At 39.0% G+C, this 15,085-nt stretch overlaps 1 protein-coding gene across 8 annotated transcripts in view; it reads right to left on the reverse strand.

The window, feature by feature from the left end:
* The window catches only part of pyd (zonula occludens-like protein polychaetoid), a 793,103-nt gene that overhangs the window by 96,044 nt on the left and 681,974 nt on the right, over positions 1-15,085 (reverse strand). For all 8 annotated transcript variants that reach the window (XM_069832498.1, XM_069832496.1, XM_069832497.1 and 5 more), the window contains 3 exons: positions 6,521-6,781; positions 3,316-3,648; positions 986-1,067 (listed from right to left, as the gene is read on the reverse strand). In XM_069832498.1, coding sequence (XP_069688599.1) covers positions 986-1,067; positions 3,316-3,648; positions 6,521-6,781 — 676 coding nt within the window. The remainder of the gene's footprint in view (positions 1-985; positions 1,068-3,315; positions 3,649-6,520; positions 6,782-15,085) is intronic.

The raw sequence follows: 15,085 nt of genomic DNA on the forward strand, positions 1-15,085 counted from the left end.
ACCGCAGTTGGAGGGACCTGAGTTCGAGTGCAGTGGACCGCAGTTGGAGGGACCTGAGTTCGAGTACAGTGAACTGTCTCTGAAGGTCTGTGGTTCGAGATACCGTGAACTCGAGTGACTGAGATAGAAGAACTGTGAACTGAGAACTGGTAGTTCTGATTTGTAAATAGTGCTTTGTAAATATTAGTTAAGATTAACAGTTCATTGTTGTGCGTAATAGTCCAAGTAAATTGTCATTGTCGTCGGTGGAGTGCTATAACGAATACTGTGTTGAGTGAAGATCCAATTGTTGACGAGAGCGTTTAAGGTGAATTGTAGAAAGGAATTATTGTTGTGACGAATAAATTACATTGTTGTTACTAATAAAATTCACAATATATACGTCACTGTGTACGTTAACAGAAAACCACTATTCCAAGTCACACAGAGATTGTGTGCACTCGTTGTGGGTCACTGGCGTTTCGTCAGCCCACGCGAGTTGTGTGGATATAAAGGGAAAAGTTGAGACGGTGTCGGGTGGAGTTCCCGGGTAGCTCAGTTGGCAGAGCGCTGGTACGTTCAACCAGAGGTCCCGGGATCGATACCCGGCCCCGGAACAATTTTTCCCTTGAAATTATTCTATATAATAGTGCTTTTATGGACGAAATAAAGTATAGAAGTGATCATAAGTATAATCAATTCTAAACACAGCGCAAGTGTTTAGAATACATATAACAAAACTTACTTCGAAAACGTCTTGATACCTAAACAGCTTGATTATGATCTGCACGCTAATGTTGCAGGTTATATATTTCCTTGCTGCATGATTTCGAAATGATTATAATGACTACCATCATGAGTCATGACCATGATGACGGTAATAATAGAAGTAATAATAATTCATAGTTAGTTGATTTCAAATGCAGAAAGTGCGGTATTAATTTTTGTTAGTCACACGGCATAAAGACTGTTACAATTTCAAGAATAAAAAAATTTAACCACATACATTGGTTGCTTGGAGCGCTGCAGTAGAGGATCATCTTCGTAAAGTTGTCTTCTGCTTCCACCGCCACTACTACTGTAATAATCTGCAAGACAGTAACAGAATGCTGTAAAATGTGACACAATTACAGTATAACAAACAAATAGAAATACAGCAGACTTTTTTCCTAAACAACTAATCTTATTCTTATTCGGATTCTTTATTCAGTCTTTCACTTTCTTTGCTGGTATTTTTCGAATAATATGTTCATCTGTGTGCAAGTAAATATTAAAACGCATATTTATAAAGAAGAATTTTATTGCGTATTTCTTTGCAGGGTACGAATTAAGACTTCTGATAAAAGGGGAATAGAATCCTAGATAATGAATACCATACAAAAAATTATTATTATCCTCATTCGATACGGCTTGGTCGCACTGAGTTGCTTGTCTTGCATCTTGATCATAATAATAATTATATCCATGAGCAGGCTTAAGGTAAGATGTGTAATTCCTAAGTTATTGATTGTTGGCAGCTTGTCGGTGATGATAATACATCAATATTAATTTCTTTGCTTACTTCATACTGTACTTTATAAAGTATACTCGTATTAAAAAATTATATTTTGTGAGGGGGGATAGAAGTTATCCCTGGCAGGGATGTTAATATGAATTTATGAGAGGGGACAACTTTCCTACAGAGGAGAAAATCCCCATCCCCCGTTAATTCGCACCCTGTTTCCTTGGGATAAAAATGCACGGCCATGTAGGACTGACATCTGTAACTGTTACTAATGCCGATTGTCTTGAAGAGATGGAAGCCTTAACCTCCCCACTACTTTGTGAACCACCGTAGCCTAGAATAGAAATTTTACTTTTTATCTTAATTGGTTTCTCCCTAAATGTAGTAGTTCTTTGCATGCAAGGGACATAGATAACAAAAGCATATTATTAAATAGGGATCCTTAAAGTAATTCTAGGAAGAGGAATTGGCTGAGAAGAAACTGCCTTCTGAAGGATGCACTGGAAGGAAAGGTAAACGAGAGAAGAGTTCGGGGCAGAAGAAGATATTAGATGATAGGCGACATTAAGATATATGGATCATATGAGGAGACAAAGAGGAAGGCGGGAAATAGGAATGACTAGAGAACGCTGGTTTTGGAGTGAAAGACCTGCCCTTGGGCAGAACACTATGAATGCATGAAAGGTAATTCAGAAATGTTGAAAACTTCCCTTCACACCACACTCTTTTCTTTCTTTAATTTCAAATCAGATGACGAGAAACAATTCTTTTAATTGAGGCGCTCCGAACATAGGAACGAACTCGCAATCGAGATTCCTTTTCGAGCTGCAGATATCAAGGGCAAACTCGACAAAAATCTCCATTGTGAGTTCGTCCCTAACAGCTGCGGATATTGGGTGCGAACTAGAAAAAGAATCTCCATTGCGAGTTCGTCCCTAACAGCTGCAGATATTGGGTGTGAACTCGAAAAAGAATCTACATTGTGAGTTTGTCCCTAACAGCTGCGGATATTGGGTGTGAACTCGAAAAAGAATCTCCATTACGAGTTCGTCCCTAACAGCTGCGGATATTGGGTGCGAACTCGAAAAAGAATCTCCATTGCGAGTTCGTCCCTAACAGCTGCAGATATTGGGTGTGAACTCGACAAAGAATCTACATTGCGAGTTCGTTCCCAACAGCTGCGGATATTGGAGGTGAACTCAAAAAAGAATCTCCATTGCGAGTTCGTCCCTAACAGCTGCGGATATCAGGAAGAACTGGACAAAGAATCTCGATTGTGAGTTTGTCTCTAACAGATGCGGATATTAAGGGTGAACTAGAAAAAGAATTAACATTGTGAGTTCGTCCCTAACAGTTGCGGATATTATAGGCGAACTCGATAAAGAATCTTCATTGCGAGTTCGTCCCTAACAGCTGCAGATATTAGGGGCGAATTCGATAAAAAATCTCCCTTGCGAATTCGTCCCTAACAGCTGCGAATATTAGAGGCGAACTCGACAAAGAATCTCCATTGCGAGTTCACCTTTAATAACTGCAGATATTAGGGGCGAACTCGACAAAGAATCTCCATTGCGAGTTCGTCCCTAACAGCTGCAGATAATAGGGGCGAATTCCATAAAAAATCTCCATTGCGAATTCGTCCCTAACAGCTACGGATATTAGGGGCGAATTCGATAAAAATCTCCCTTGCGAATTCGTCCCTAACAGCTGCGGATATTAGAGGCGAACTCAAAAAAGAATATCGATTGTGATCTCGTTCTTACTATCCGCAATGCCTCAATTCACACATAAAGGAACAAAACTGATATCAAGGTCGAGAGCATCATGCTTGCCTTCTGGTCGAGGTGGAGGCGGGCGCGGCGGACTACCCAGAGGGTCCGGTGGTCCCAAGGAAGGGGCGCCGTCCTCCAGACCGCTGCGTGACCGGGAGTGCGAGTGGGTGTGGTGGTGCGACAGACCCACTGGAGTGGCGGGGCGGTCCAGCTGACTGAGGGACACGTCCAGGAGGGGCCCTCGCGACCTCCCGCGCGGGACTAGGTTGCTCTTGTCTTCCACCAGGTTGTGCTGGTGCGTGGAATGCCCGCTGCGTGTTGGGGGCTGCACGTACAGGTTCTGGGCCGAGTAGTTGGGGCCGCTTAAGCCATCCAGGTAGTTCCCGTGTGAATCTGCGTGAGTAAATAGGAATCAATCACCATAAAGAAAACACACACATAAAGATACTTTTGTACACCTCACACTTCCCTCATACAGCTTTGCTGAGGATCTAGTTTTCTGTGATGAGGCGACGTTTAATCTGTGGTAAAGTGAACCGTCACAATATCCAAATTTAGAGCACGAAATATCTTCATTTATAGTCCGACCATCGGATCTGTGCCCCCGTAAGATATGCGAACTGAACCTTAATTCCTTTTCAGCCTCGGCAATTCATTTCTCTCCCTGTATTCCTATTTCTCTCTTTTCTACCCCTCTCTCCTTCTCTCCCCCACTACTCACAATTTTGAGCCTTCTTGCGGGACAGTTTATTTGCACTTGCAGCCCAGTGTTGTTCAACTCAACATGAATACTGTAGCACGGAGTGGTGAAAGAAATATCATTAAGCAAGTAATAGCATTTTGCATAAGTCAATCAGCGTCATTAGACCTACTTAAATTAAATTATGAATAAGTAATAATTAACCTTACATTATTATAAGTAATATTCAAGAGACATGACACTGTTTGACGGAAGTTTGGCAACATCCCTATTCGGCAAGTTTCGTGGCCTGCTGTTTGACGTAGTGGGAGAGAAACGGGTGGAATGGGGTGAGTAGAGGCGTTAACTTTTCCAAGAACGACGACAGCGCTGAAGGGGCATAGATCCGATGGTCCGACAACAGTGGTGGAACATGTCTGTAAGTCATTTACAGTTAAAATGTTTTGTACCGTATCTTTACGGATTAAAATGTCAACGGTATCAACTACAAGGAAATACTGCAGCTGTGACTGATACCACAATTGCAAAGAAATAGCGAGAACTTGATTTTCTAACAAGATGGAGTCCTTCCATACTTGCAAACGTCATTTATCACCTGAAAACTACCGACTCTTCTTTTCTTCCCTAGCCTCCGCGGTCACCTGACTTACTCATGTTTAATTTCTTATGAAGTTACGCGAAGATCATACAAACAATCTCTGCTATTGATCGTGAGATAATGGAACATTTGTGGCAGGAATTTGATTACAGAATTGACGTCTGTCTTGTGAACAGGGGTGGACATATTGAATATTTGTAAGGTAGGATTCAAATTTGGAGAGTTTCTCTATCTGTTGAAATGCTCGAATCATCGTGACCACACCAGTCAATGTGCCGCAAAGTATGAAAACTGCGGTGGGACTTATGAATTTCCCTTTATATGCACCATGATTTTTTTCCATAGGTAGTACCCTTAACTTGCCGTTATTCGCCCCGACTCTACGAGCGCGGCTCATAGTTGTCGTTAATGCCACACACATGGTGCACTCTGGATAGTCTCTGACGAACTAAGCGGTCTGAAAGATGGTAGATTCCTCAGAGCTCAACATGACCTCCATTGAGCACCCTGCACAACTCATAACGGTGATGCAATTCAGTTGTATTATAACTGAATTAATCCAAATGTGTAGTCATATTAAGGTACCGGTACGCAATATCATAACCTGTCCTGGATTCCCGAGCTTTTCAACAAATCATCTCTCTTTTGTTACAACGGAATTCGTTTTATATATTTCAACTAATTATATAGGCCCAAACTTTAAATTTTGTTGCATTTTTGCAAGATTATGATTTTTTTTTAATTATTGATAAAGTGTGGAAAAATAATGTCCTATTACAATCTGATCTATACAGAAAAAAATGCATGATACAGTGTTTAAATGCTGTCAATAATAAATCAGCTTCGAAAGAGAGTATGGAAAAAACGATGCTATATATCCGTTTGGGTATGGATAAAATAAAAACACCGTAAAACATATACTACTGAACTTTGTCGAAACTTTGTGCATACATACACCCGTAATGAATGATAATGCTGCAGAATTTTTGGGATGTCGCGGGGGAAACTGAGTAATGGCAAATATCCGTGCAAATAGATACCTTACCGAAATTACTTTTTGTTTTAAAGAGTTTTGAAGTAAACGTTACTTCCACTCTACTGGATGTTCATTTCAAAGTGTGTCATGACGTCATTGTTGTGAGTCAGCGATTTGAAGCGAGTTTCAGCTTTAATGTCAGAGAAGTTGCCTATTATTCAAGGCGTTCAATCTGAACTTGAGAACGTGTACGGTATAACTTGAACGTCGTAGCAACAGATGGCGATCTGTACGGTCTGTGTGCTACCATAACCTCTTTCGAACTGTATTTTGCGCGGGCAAATCGTATGCAGGGTATTTGTTATCATCGGTAACGGCAACATTCCACAACACAAATCAAATGCTCCGTGTCCATGTTGACCGTCGAAGTTCATGTCAACAAATACCTAAATAATCGTCTGAACCTTCTCCCCATAAAGAAAAAAAACTCACCTCAGTACGTGTTTCCAAACAGTTCACATTCCTGCCACTACTGGCAATACCGTACGTATCGGTAAGTACTCTTCAGAATGAACGCCGTACTTGCCAGGCAACTTCTATGGCACATACGTAATGCGCCTTTGCGGAAGTGTAGAAAGATTGAATTGTCTAGGCTCATCGGCTAGCCACATGACGGCATACAGCGAGCCATGACACACTTTGAACTGAACACCCAGTAGTTGTTTTGGTGACTAAGCTTAGTTACTTACTTACAATTGGCTTTTAAGGAACCCGCAGGTTCACTGCCGCCCTCACATAAGCCCGCCATCAGTCCCTATCCTGAGCAAGATTAATTCAGTCTCTATCATCATATCCCACCTCCCTCCTAAGCTAACAGATTTAATTGCATTTTATAGTTTAATTTGTTTATTTATAATTTTTTCACTGTTGGTCAAGATATCATTATTTCTTAATTAATTTGTGGTAAGGGCATGTGTTCAGGGTTGCCTACCTTTGGGCAGTGCAGTGGACTCGACGCTGGTGCCGGGCTTGTGTTCCCGCCTCACCACCAGGTTCAACTTCTCCTTGCTCGCCTCGATGAGCTTGCGGGCCTCCTTGAGACTCAGCCCCTCGGTGGTGTGGTTGTTGATCTTGAGCAGCACGTCCCCTTCCTGCAGCGCCCCGCCGCTATCCTTGCCGCCGCTGCCGTCGAGCGCGGCCCTGTTCGCCACCTCCCGCACGTAGATCTTGCACCCCAGCACCAGCCCGAAATCTGCAACCAGGGGCCTGTTTCTCAAAACTCATAGACTAGTAATACTAGTCTGTACAGTAGTAATATTAGTTTATTTTACAAGTCTGTGTTTCTAGAAACTACAAGGGTAAAGTAGTAGTTACCAGTTCACAGACTAGTAATATTGGTCGATTTCACCAGTTCATAAGTGATTCTGTTTCTCAAAATGCTAATCTAGTTGATTACACTAGTATTCAACAGGAATATTCCTACAAGACTCTAAAGACTGGTGATTTCTATATTATCAGTTACCAGTGACAACCTTTCTCAGATAAAACAAAATATTGTAGTTATTTTTTTTTAATATCTGGTTTGGTGATTCCGAATGAAGTCATGAGGAAGTTGTGAGAAGAGCTAAAACTGTATCGAGAAAGAACAATTATTATTCCTTTACGGGAGCATTGTTTAAATATAATGAACGGTTTAGGTAAAGTACTGAAAAGCTTGAAAAGTTGTTAAATATAGTGGGACCTGCCATAATAAGACAAAAAAATAGAAGTCTTGCATTATCAGCAAAGCTTCAAATACAAATTGCTCTACAAATCGGGATGTTGATTATTTTCCAATGCCATCTAGTCTTTCTGTCCTAGACCAGCAACACTTGCATAATTTTTTCCTAATAATCTAATACCAATTCATCAACTAATTTTTACTAGCTTTCCTCCTCCACTGCCAGTTCTTCTGACATTGTCAACTTTAACCTACAAATTAAATATATAACGACAATAATTTATGAATAGATAAAATGTAAAACAAAAAAATAGCGAATTTTTCATCAAGTCATAAGTGGCATTCATGTCGGCAGTAGACCCACTAGCTACATCATATGTTCAAATTACGATACTGTGAACTTGAATTGGTAGTTATCAAAATTGCTTTCTTAATGTTGGGCCAGTAAGTGTCCCTAACGTATGCATAATCTTTGTTCTGAGGTATCAGTTCCATAGCCTCACACATTACAACACTTTTTGTCCGTTTATTTCATCAATTTTTGTTAACATGCTTGAAAAAGTACCGAATAATAATCCTTTGATTCATTAATCATATTGAGTATAGTTAATTTGCTTTCAACTGATGGAATTTTAACCGAAAAGAGAAATCGAAACCACAATACAAACAACTTAGCCTTCTAACCTCAAATAACAATACCTACCTTACTTACTTACTTACAAATGGCTTTTAAGGAACCCGAAGGTTCATTGCCGCCCTCACATAAGCCCGCCATCGGTCCCTATCCTGTGCAAGATTAATCCAGTCTCTATCATCATACCCCACCTCCCTCAAATCCATTTTAATATTATCCTCCCATATACGTCTCGGCCTCCCTAAAGGTCTTTTTCCCTCCGGTCTCACAACTAACACTCTATATGCATTTCTGGATTCGCCCATACGTGCTACATGCCCTGCCCATCTCAAACGTCTGGATTTAATGTTGCTAATTATGTCAGGTGAAGAATACAATGCGTGCAGTTCTGTGTTGTGTAACTTTCTCCATTCTCCTGTAACTTCATCCCGCTTAGCCCCAAATATTTTCCTAAGCACCTTATTCTCAAACACCCTGAACCTATGTTCCTCTCTCAGAGTGAGAGGCCAAGTTTCACAACCATACAGAAGAACCGGTAATATAACTGTTTTATAAATTCTAACTTTCAGATTTTTGGACAGCAGACTGGATGATAAGAGCTTCTCAACCGAATAATAACACGCATTTCCCATATTTATTCTGCGTTTAACAATACCTATCAATGACTATAAACAAATGAACTCAATCAGCTGACTAGTGAAACAGATCATGTAACTAGTGAAAAATTGTCACAAGTTACTAGACTGGTAAAATAGTTTGAGAAACAGAATCTACTAGAGCTGGTGAAATATACTCTGGTAACTAGTAACTGGTGAACTACTAAACTAGTATTTTTGAAAAACAGGCCCCAGTGCGTTTGGTTTATCGACACCATCTTAATTATCATTACAACTGCAAAGAAGGTAGCATGCTCACTGTCGCCAACATCGGACACACAGTCTTCGACATCACTGTCGATATCACCCTAAGGCAGAGCGCCCACTGCAACGACAAGCGACAGCAACACGACACGGATTTGATGCGTTGCTTGTTGCTAACGTGTATTTCTTATATAACCCATAATATGAAATGAACGGAAGCCCACTCATCTGATCAGACAACTCGACACTATCTGAGTTCTGTTGTGTCGCTAACAGTGCTGCATGCTCCACTTTTTGTTGTATCAGTTGTGAGTTGGTAATACAAGGGTTAAGATGAGGGACGATCCTAATTTCAATATAGCCCTTATTGAACTTATTAATGATTTGCCATGTCTTTTGATACGACATCTATTTTTCGGATTGAAAACATAATAAACCTATTGCAGAATCATTTTATCTTATTTACACAGAATATTTTACCTCTCAATATTATAACACGGCGAAATATAAAGAAATTATAATAACCTTTGCTCAGTTTCCGCTATCTGGAGCTCTGATTTCACACACTATCTCACTCCCATGTGTCGCAATCAGCTCTAAAATATTACTGCTTTCCATTGACTAGCTAAAGGAATATATAAAGGATTCTGTATAAGCACAAAATTGCAAAATGTTAGGAGTGTCCGTAAATAGGACCTGTCCGGTAATTGACCCCTCTACCCTATAAACATATTGTAAACACAAGTTTACTTTGATGTGGACGAGAAACGAACAATTATTATTTATCTGATGTATAAACTATTTACTTGATAGTTATCAGAAGGCGTTCTTCAGCATTGACTGAAATCCTGAAGTTAGTGTTCTTTTTAGAAATTGCAGATCCAACTTTCTGTACCAAGAGATTAAATGTTTCTGTACTCATTCTGTAGAATATTTTAAATCTTTCTGGGTATATATTTAATTCTTTGAACAGATTAAAAGCACCGCGTTGTTTTAAATTAGCATGCCAAAAAGGATGCACCCAGAATCGTCTCCTATGTTTTCTGACATTGTAATTTGATATTAGCTAAATTAACTAGATTGAGAACGTCCTCATCCTCCGACGACATGTTGTATGAATCAATCAGTCCAGTGAGTACCAGGTCACTTTGCTGTCATGTTGCTATCATAGTTCGTGTTGGATCAGTGTTTTTGTCGTATCACTGTCATATTAGTGGCTCTCTGCCTTAAGGTATACTCTATTTTTTTTCATGGAGTGCAGTTTCATAGAAAGGACTTTGCCGACAGACCTTCTACTGCTCCCTACTAATTACTTACTTACTTACTGGCTTATAAGGAACCCGGGGGTTCATTGCCGCCCTCACATAAGCCCGCCATTGGTCCCTATCCTGTGCAAAATTAATCCATTCTCTGTCATCATATCCCACCTCCCTCAAATCCATTTTAATATTATCTTCCCATCTACGTCTCGGCCTCCCTAAAGGTATTTTTCCCTCCGACCTCCCAACTAACACTCTATATGCATTTCTGGATTTGCCCATACGTGCTACATGCCCTGCCCATCTCAAACGTCTGGATTTAATGTTCCTAATTATGTCAGGTGAAGAATACAATGCGTGCAGCTCTGTGTTGTGTAACTTTCTCCATTCTCCTGTAACTTCATCCTCTTAGCTCCAAATATTTTCCTAAGCACAAGCCCCCTACTAATTGCTTGTCATAAATAAATGTCTTTCTTACTGTGACGGAAATCTTGTCTTCTCCTGTCAGTAACCAATCACAACCCTTGTTCAGAAGAATTGACAGGCTTCCGTCAAATCCACGTGGAGGCAGAGTTGCTGCATCTTTTCCGAATTCCAAGAATCCCGCCAGTCTCATTTCGAGGGTCACCAGGATTATGGAAACTGTGCACGAGGGGACAGGATGGAATTGTCAGATATGAGTATGTACGGGTAGGAAGTCATAAATCTGTAAGTGGGTGTTCAAAGGAGCCACCGAACTGCACTCCTTGAAATAAAATAGAGTATACCATTTGGGTGCATGCGACAGAGACAAGCGACCGAGACAGGCGACACAGACGAGAAACCGAGACTAGTCGTCTTCTGTCTGCCCCCTATAGAATTATATGAAATACATTTGAGAACGCGAGACAGAGACAAAGCGCACGAGACCGCTTTCGGACCAGTAGTGTCTCGCGACAGTCTTAAGCAGCGCGTGTTTTGTGGAGTAAAATACCTGTCCAAAATGTCAGAAATTAAATTCGCTGGCAAGAAGACGAACAATTGGTAGAACTAGTAGCAGAAAATCCACCATTGTTTGATCCAGAGGTCGAGTCGTACGAGGATGGGAATACTCGTGATAACATCTGGAGGGATATTGCTGAGAAATGAAAAAGCACTTTTGTAGTCATATTTCACAGAATATTTGCACGTATTTTCTGAACAAACTCTTATAGAATACTTAGAGAGTTGTGTCACTTTCGCCTGTCGCTTGTCTCGGTCGCAATATGAATTTAGCGAGAGATGTCTCCGTCTCCTGTCTCTGTCGCCTGTCTCGGTCGTTTGTCTCTGTCACGTGCACCCAGATGATACCTTTAGTCCCAAAAACCTTTCTGCCTTTATCTTTATGGTCACCCTAACCACCAACCTCTTTCACAAAGTGAACGCCACTATCACGATCTTGCTCGTAATTATAGTTTTAAAATGTTAAATTTACTCGTAACAATATGATTTGATTATGAATTGTAATTTTAATTATAATATTCTCTTTCATATGAAATAAATAAATTGACGGGCCAGTTCAATAAGGAAACAACTCAAAATTTAAAATTTTAAGAAAACTGAATTTTAAAGATCCATGTTGCTATGAAAAATCCAATTAAACACACAGCGCCTGGTTCACACGACTACGAAAAGGATATTTATTTTTCACCTACTTTACTCCTTGAATATAGGCTACCTTTGTTATATATAAATCATAACACTTGACCTACTGTATAAACAGAAAAAGCAACAAACAAACAAAACAAAGAGAAAAAACTGATCTGAGTCGTGCATAAGAAATTCGTTCACGTGTAAACCTACGCTCACACGGAATCAACCGAAGTCTTCCGAAGGGGACTTAGCGTATGGCAGCTGGTCATTTTTGTAAGACTGAAGATATCAGCCAGAACCTCAATGGGAAGTTTTAAAGTTCTGTAACACCTTGTGAACAATATTACTTTCCGACTATTCGTTTTTTACCTCACATTTAATATGATGTAAATGTAGCCTATTATTATATAATGACTCAGAAGGCCCCTGTATCTTCAACCCTAACGACAAAAATAAAATCATGGATTGCGATGGATGAAGCTTTCACTACAGATGGAAAAACAGTAATGTGCCAAGTATGCGGTAAAAAATTGGGTGCTCTATGAAATCACAACTGGAGAGTCTTACCTATCCTATACCTGCCAGATATTGATATTAAATATTTTCATGATTTTACATATTTTGGTACAAGTGTAAGCAGAATAGTGAGAAAGTGAAAGTGAGCGCAAATAGGAATGGGAGAAAATAGTGAGAAAGGGTTAAGAGAAGTGAATAAGTGACAGCATAAAATTTAGTACTAACATTTGAACGTTGGAACAGTAAATGAATATAAGAGAAAGATGGGAGAAAAGGTCAAAGAACAAATAGGACAAATAATTCAGTATGATAATTTATAGAGATAAATTGAAATTGAGATTTTAGTAAATAATAGTTAGAGGATAAAGGAGGTGTGAAAGTAGTATAGAATATTAGATATATTAGGATTAAGGAACAAATAGAGAATAGCAAATGAAACGTAGGAGAAATACTGAAGGGGCGTTTGACCAAATAACAAAAAAGGTACATAGTGTAATTGGGAGTATTTGTGTAGACGTGTACTGCAAATAATAATGTGTTACTGTAGTATGTTAATGGTGGCACCGGATACAGAAATGTGAGGTACACCATTACATGTAAAGAGGTGTCGTGTCGTGTCGTGTCGTCTCGTGTCGTCTCGTGTCGTGTCGTGTCGTGTCGTGTCGTGTCGTGTCGTGTCGTGTCGTGTCGTATCGTATCGTATCATATCATATATCATATCATATATATTTTGGTACATATTCAGCTTATTTTTCTTACATAAATATGAACATATTTCACACCTTGATATTATATAAAAATCCGGTTCCTAATCATTATGAATAAATCTGAAATTTGAATTTGAAAATATTATTAGTAACTGTATCATTAAAAGAGCCTTATATTCTAGCAGGAACAGTTTTTTTCGATATTACAAATGGTGAACACAAAATACCACAAGCATTTCGGAACTGCTTTTCATAACTCCGAACATTTTACATTGTGAGGAAGCGAAAACGTGTTGATAAGTTTCCCGCTGATGTAAACAAAGAATGAAACGCACGTTAGTGTTATACGAGATGAGGAAAGTTTGTCCACAGTACCAGCAGCAGAGGGGCTGTTACGCGGACGCAAAGTTTGTACATTACGTGCGTAATTCAGACTCTGTGACTCAACTCTCCCCATCCATCTGCCAACTACATAAACAGAGGGATAAAGGGCACTTGCAGTAAGTGCAGTGACACATTATGCAAATTCGGGTCATAATAATGCTTGAGGTGGGGGAGTCTGGGGCAAAACGTCATCACTTCCCTCTAGCTAAATAAAAATTAAAAAAAATTAAGTTAACCTTTTGAAACCATCGTAAAACTACATCCAATTGTAAAAATAAACTCTGACAATACAAAAAATAAATAGATACATGCAAAATGACTGCGCTGTGAACTTACACGTTCTAAATTTTTTTTGGGGGGGCAGCTACACACCTCAAATAGGTACTTTGAAGCTCTATAAAATACAAAGTCAGTCCTGAAAATTGAGTACGGAAAGAAAATGAAACAAAAAATAAGTGTCACCAAGTTACGCGTTTTCCATGTTTCACAGCAATTCAGTTAGTTATCATCAGAGCCGGGTATTTGAATCGCTATTTGTTAAAAGGGCGGAAGTTCAAAAATATAAATTTTACAGAAAAGACAAGAAAAAACTGTCTAGAACATCCACCCTTTTAACATAAATTATAAAATGCTATGTTCAATTTTAACTATTTGTACTGGGTTTTCTAAAGTACTTTAACATAAATTGATGTAAGAGAAAACATTTCAATTAAAAATGAATTTTGAAAAAAAATGTGACATCCGCCCTTTTAACAAATAACGATTGATTATGGAGATCGCGATAATCACGAAATATTAAAATATACGAGTGATTTTTATTTTACTTATAAATTAAGCTGTTATAATAATCTGTAGAAAAATCAACAGCGATAAATTGCGAAATATGATCTTAATAGCGAGATATAAAGAAAATTACGAATTATCACTATTGTGTTGTTTTATAGCGACTTTCAATTGCCAGTAACAATGCAGATTCTGAAAGATTTTGTTCAAGGTACAATTTGATTGATGTTTTAAAAGAATGTTGAAACAAGTGCAATGCTCCAGTTTGGAGATGCTCCGGGTGCTTATTAAGAATATATGAGGTTTCATACTGATAACTATAAGTAAAATGTAATACCGGAATTTAAAAATATAACATTCTCTTTCGTATGAAATAAATCGGCGGGCCAGTTCAAAAAGGAAACAACTCAAAATTTAAAGTTTTGAGAGAACTAAATTTTGAAGATTCATGTTGCTGTGAAAAATTTAATTAACACACTCTAATTTGAAACTTACAGTATATATAAAACATCATTAACAGAATTTGGGGTCCACACCTGCGGAGTAACGGTTAGCGAGTCTGGCCGCGAAACCAGGTGGCCCGGGTTCGATTTTCGGTCGGTGCAAGTTACCTGGTTAAGGTTTTTTTCGAGGCTTTCCCTCAACCCAATATGAGCAAATGCTGGGTAACTTTCGGTGCTGGACCCCAGACACATTTCACCGGCATTATCACCTTCACCTCATTCAGACGCTAAATAACCTAAGATGTTGATAAAGCGTCGTAAAGTAACCTTACTAAAAAACAGAATTTGGAGTAATTTCAACGATCTTTTGATATTTCACAGCACATAAAGCTTTAAAATGCAGGTTGTTCCCCTTTTTAACTGGACTGTCGAAATAATAGGCTATACGAGTAGTTTTCATTGAACAACGGAAATGTTAGTTGTTCAATGTAGCAATTATATTTAGAAAAGTTAAACATCTATTTGACCACACTACTGGAACTGAAACATTTTGTAAATGAATTTGAGGTGTGGTGTTAATGTGAAAAAATATAATACCTGCAAAAATATAAGAAGATAATTCATAATAAAGATTTCCCA

This window comes from Periplaneta americana, chromosome 8 (assembly GCF_040183065.1).
Source record: "Periplaneta americana isolate PAMFEO1 chromosome 8, P.americana_PAMFEO1_priV1, whole genome shotgun sequence".
Classification (NCBI taxonomy): Eukaryota; Metazoa; Arthropoda; class Insecta; order Blattodea; family Blattidae; genus Periplaneta; species Periplaneta americana.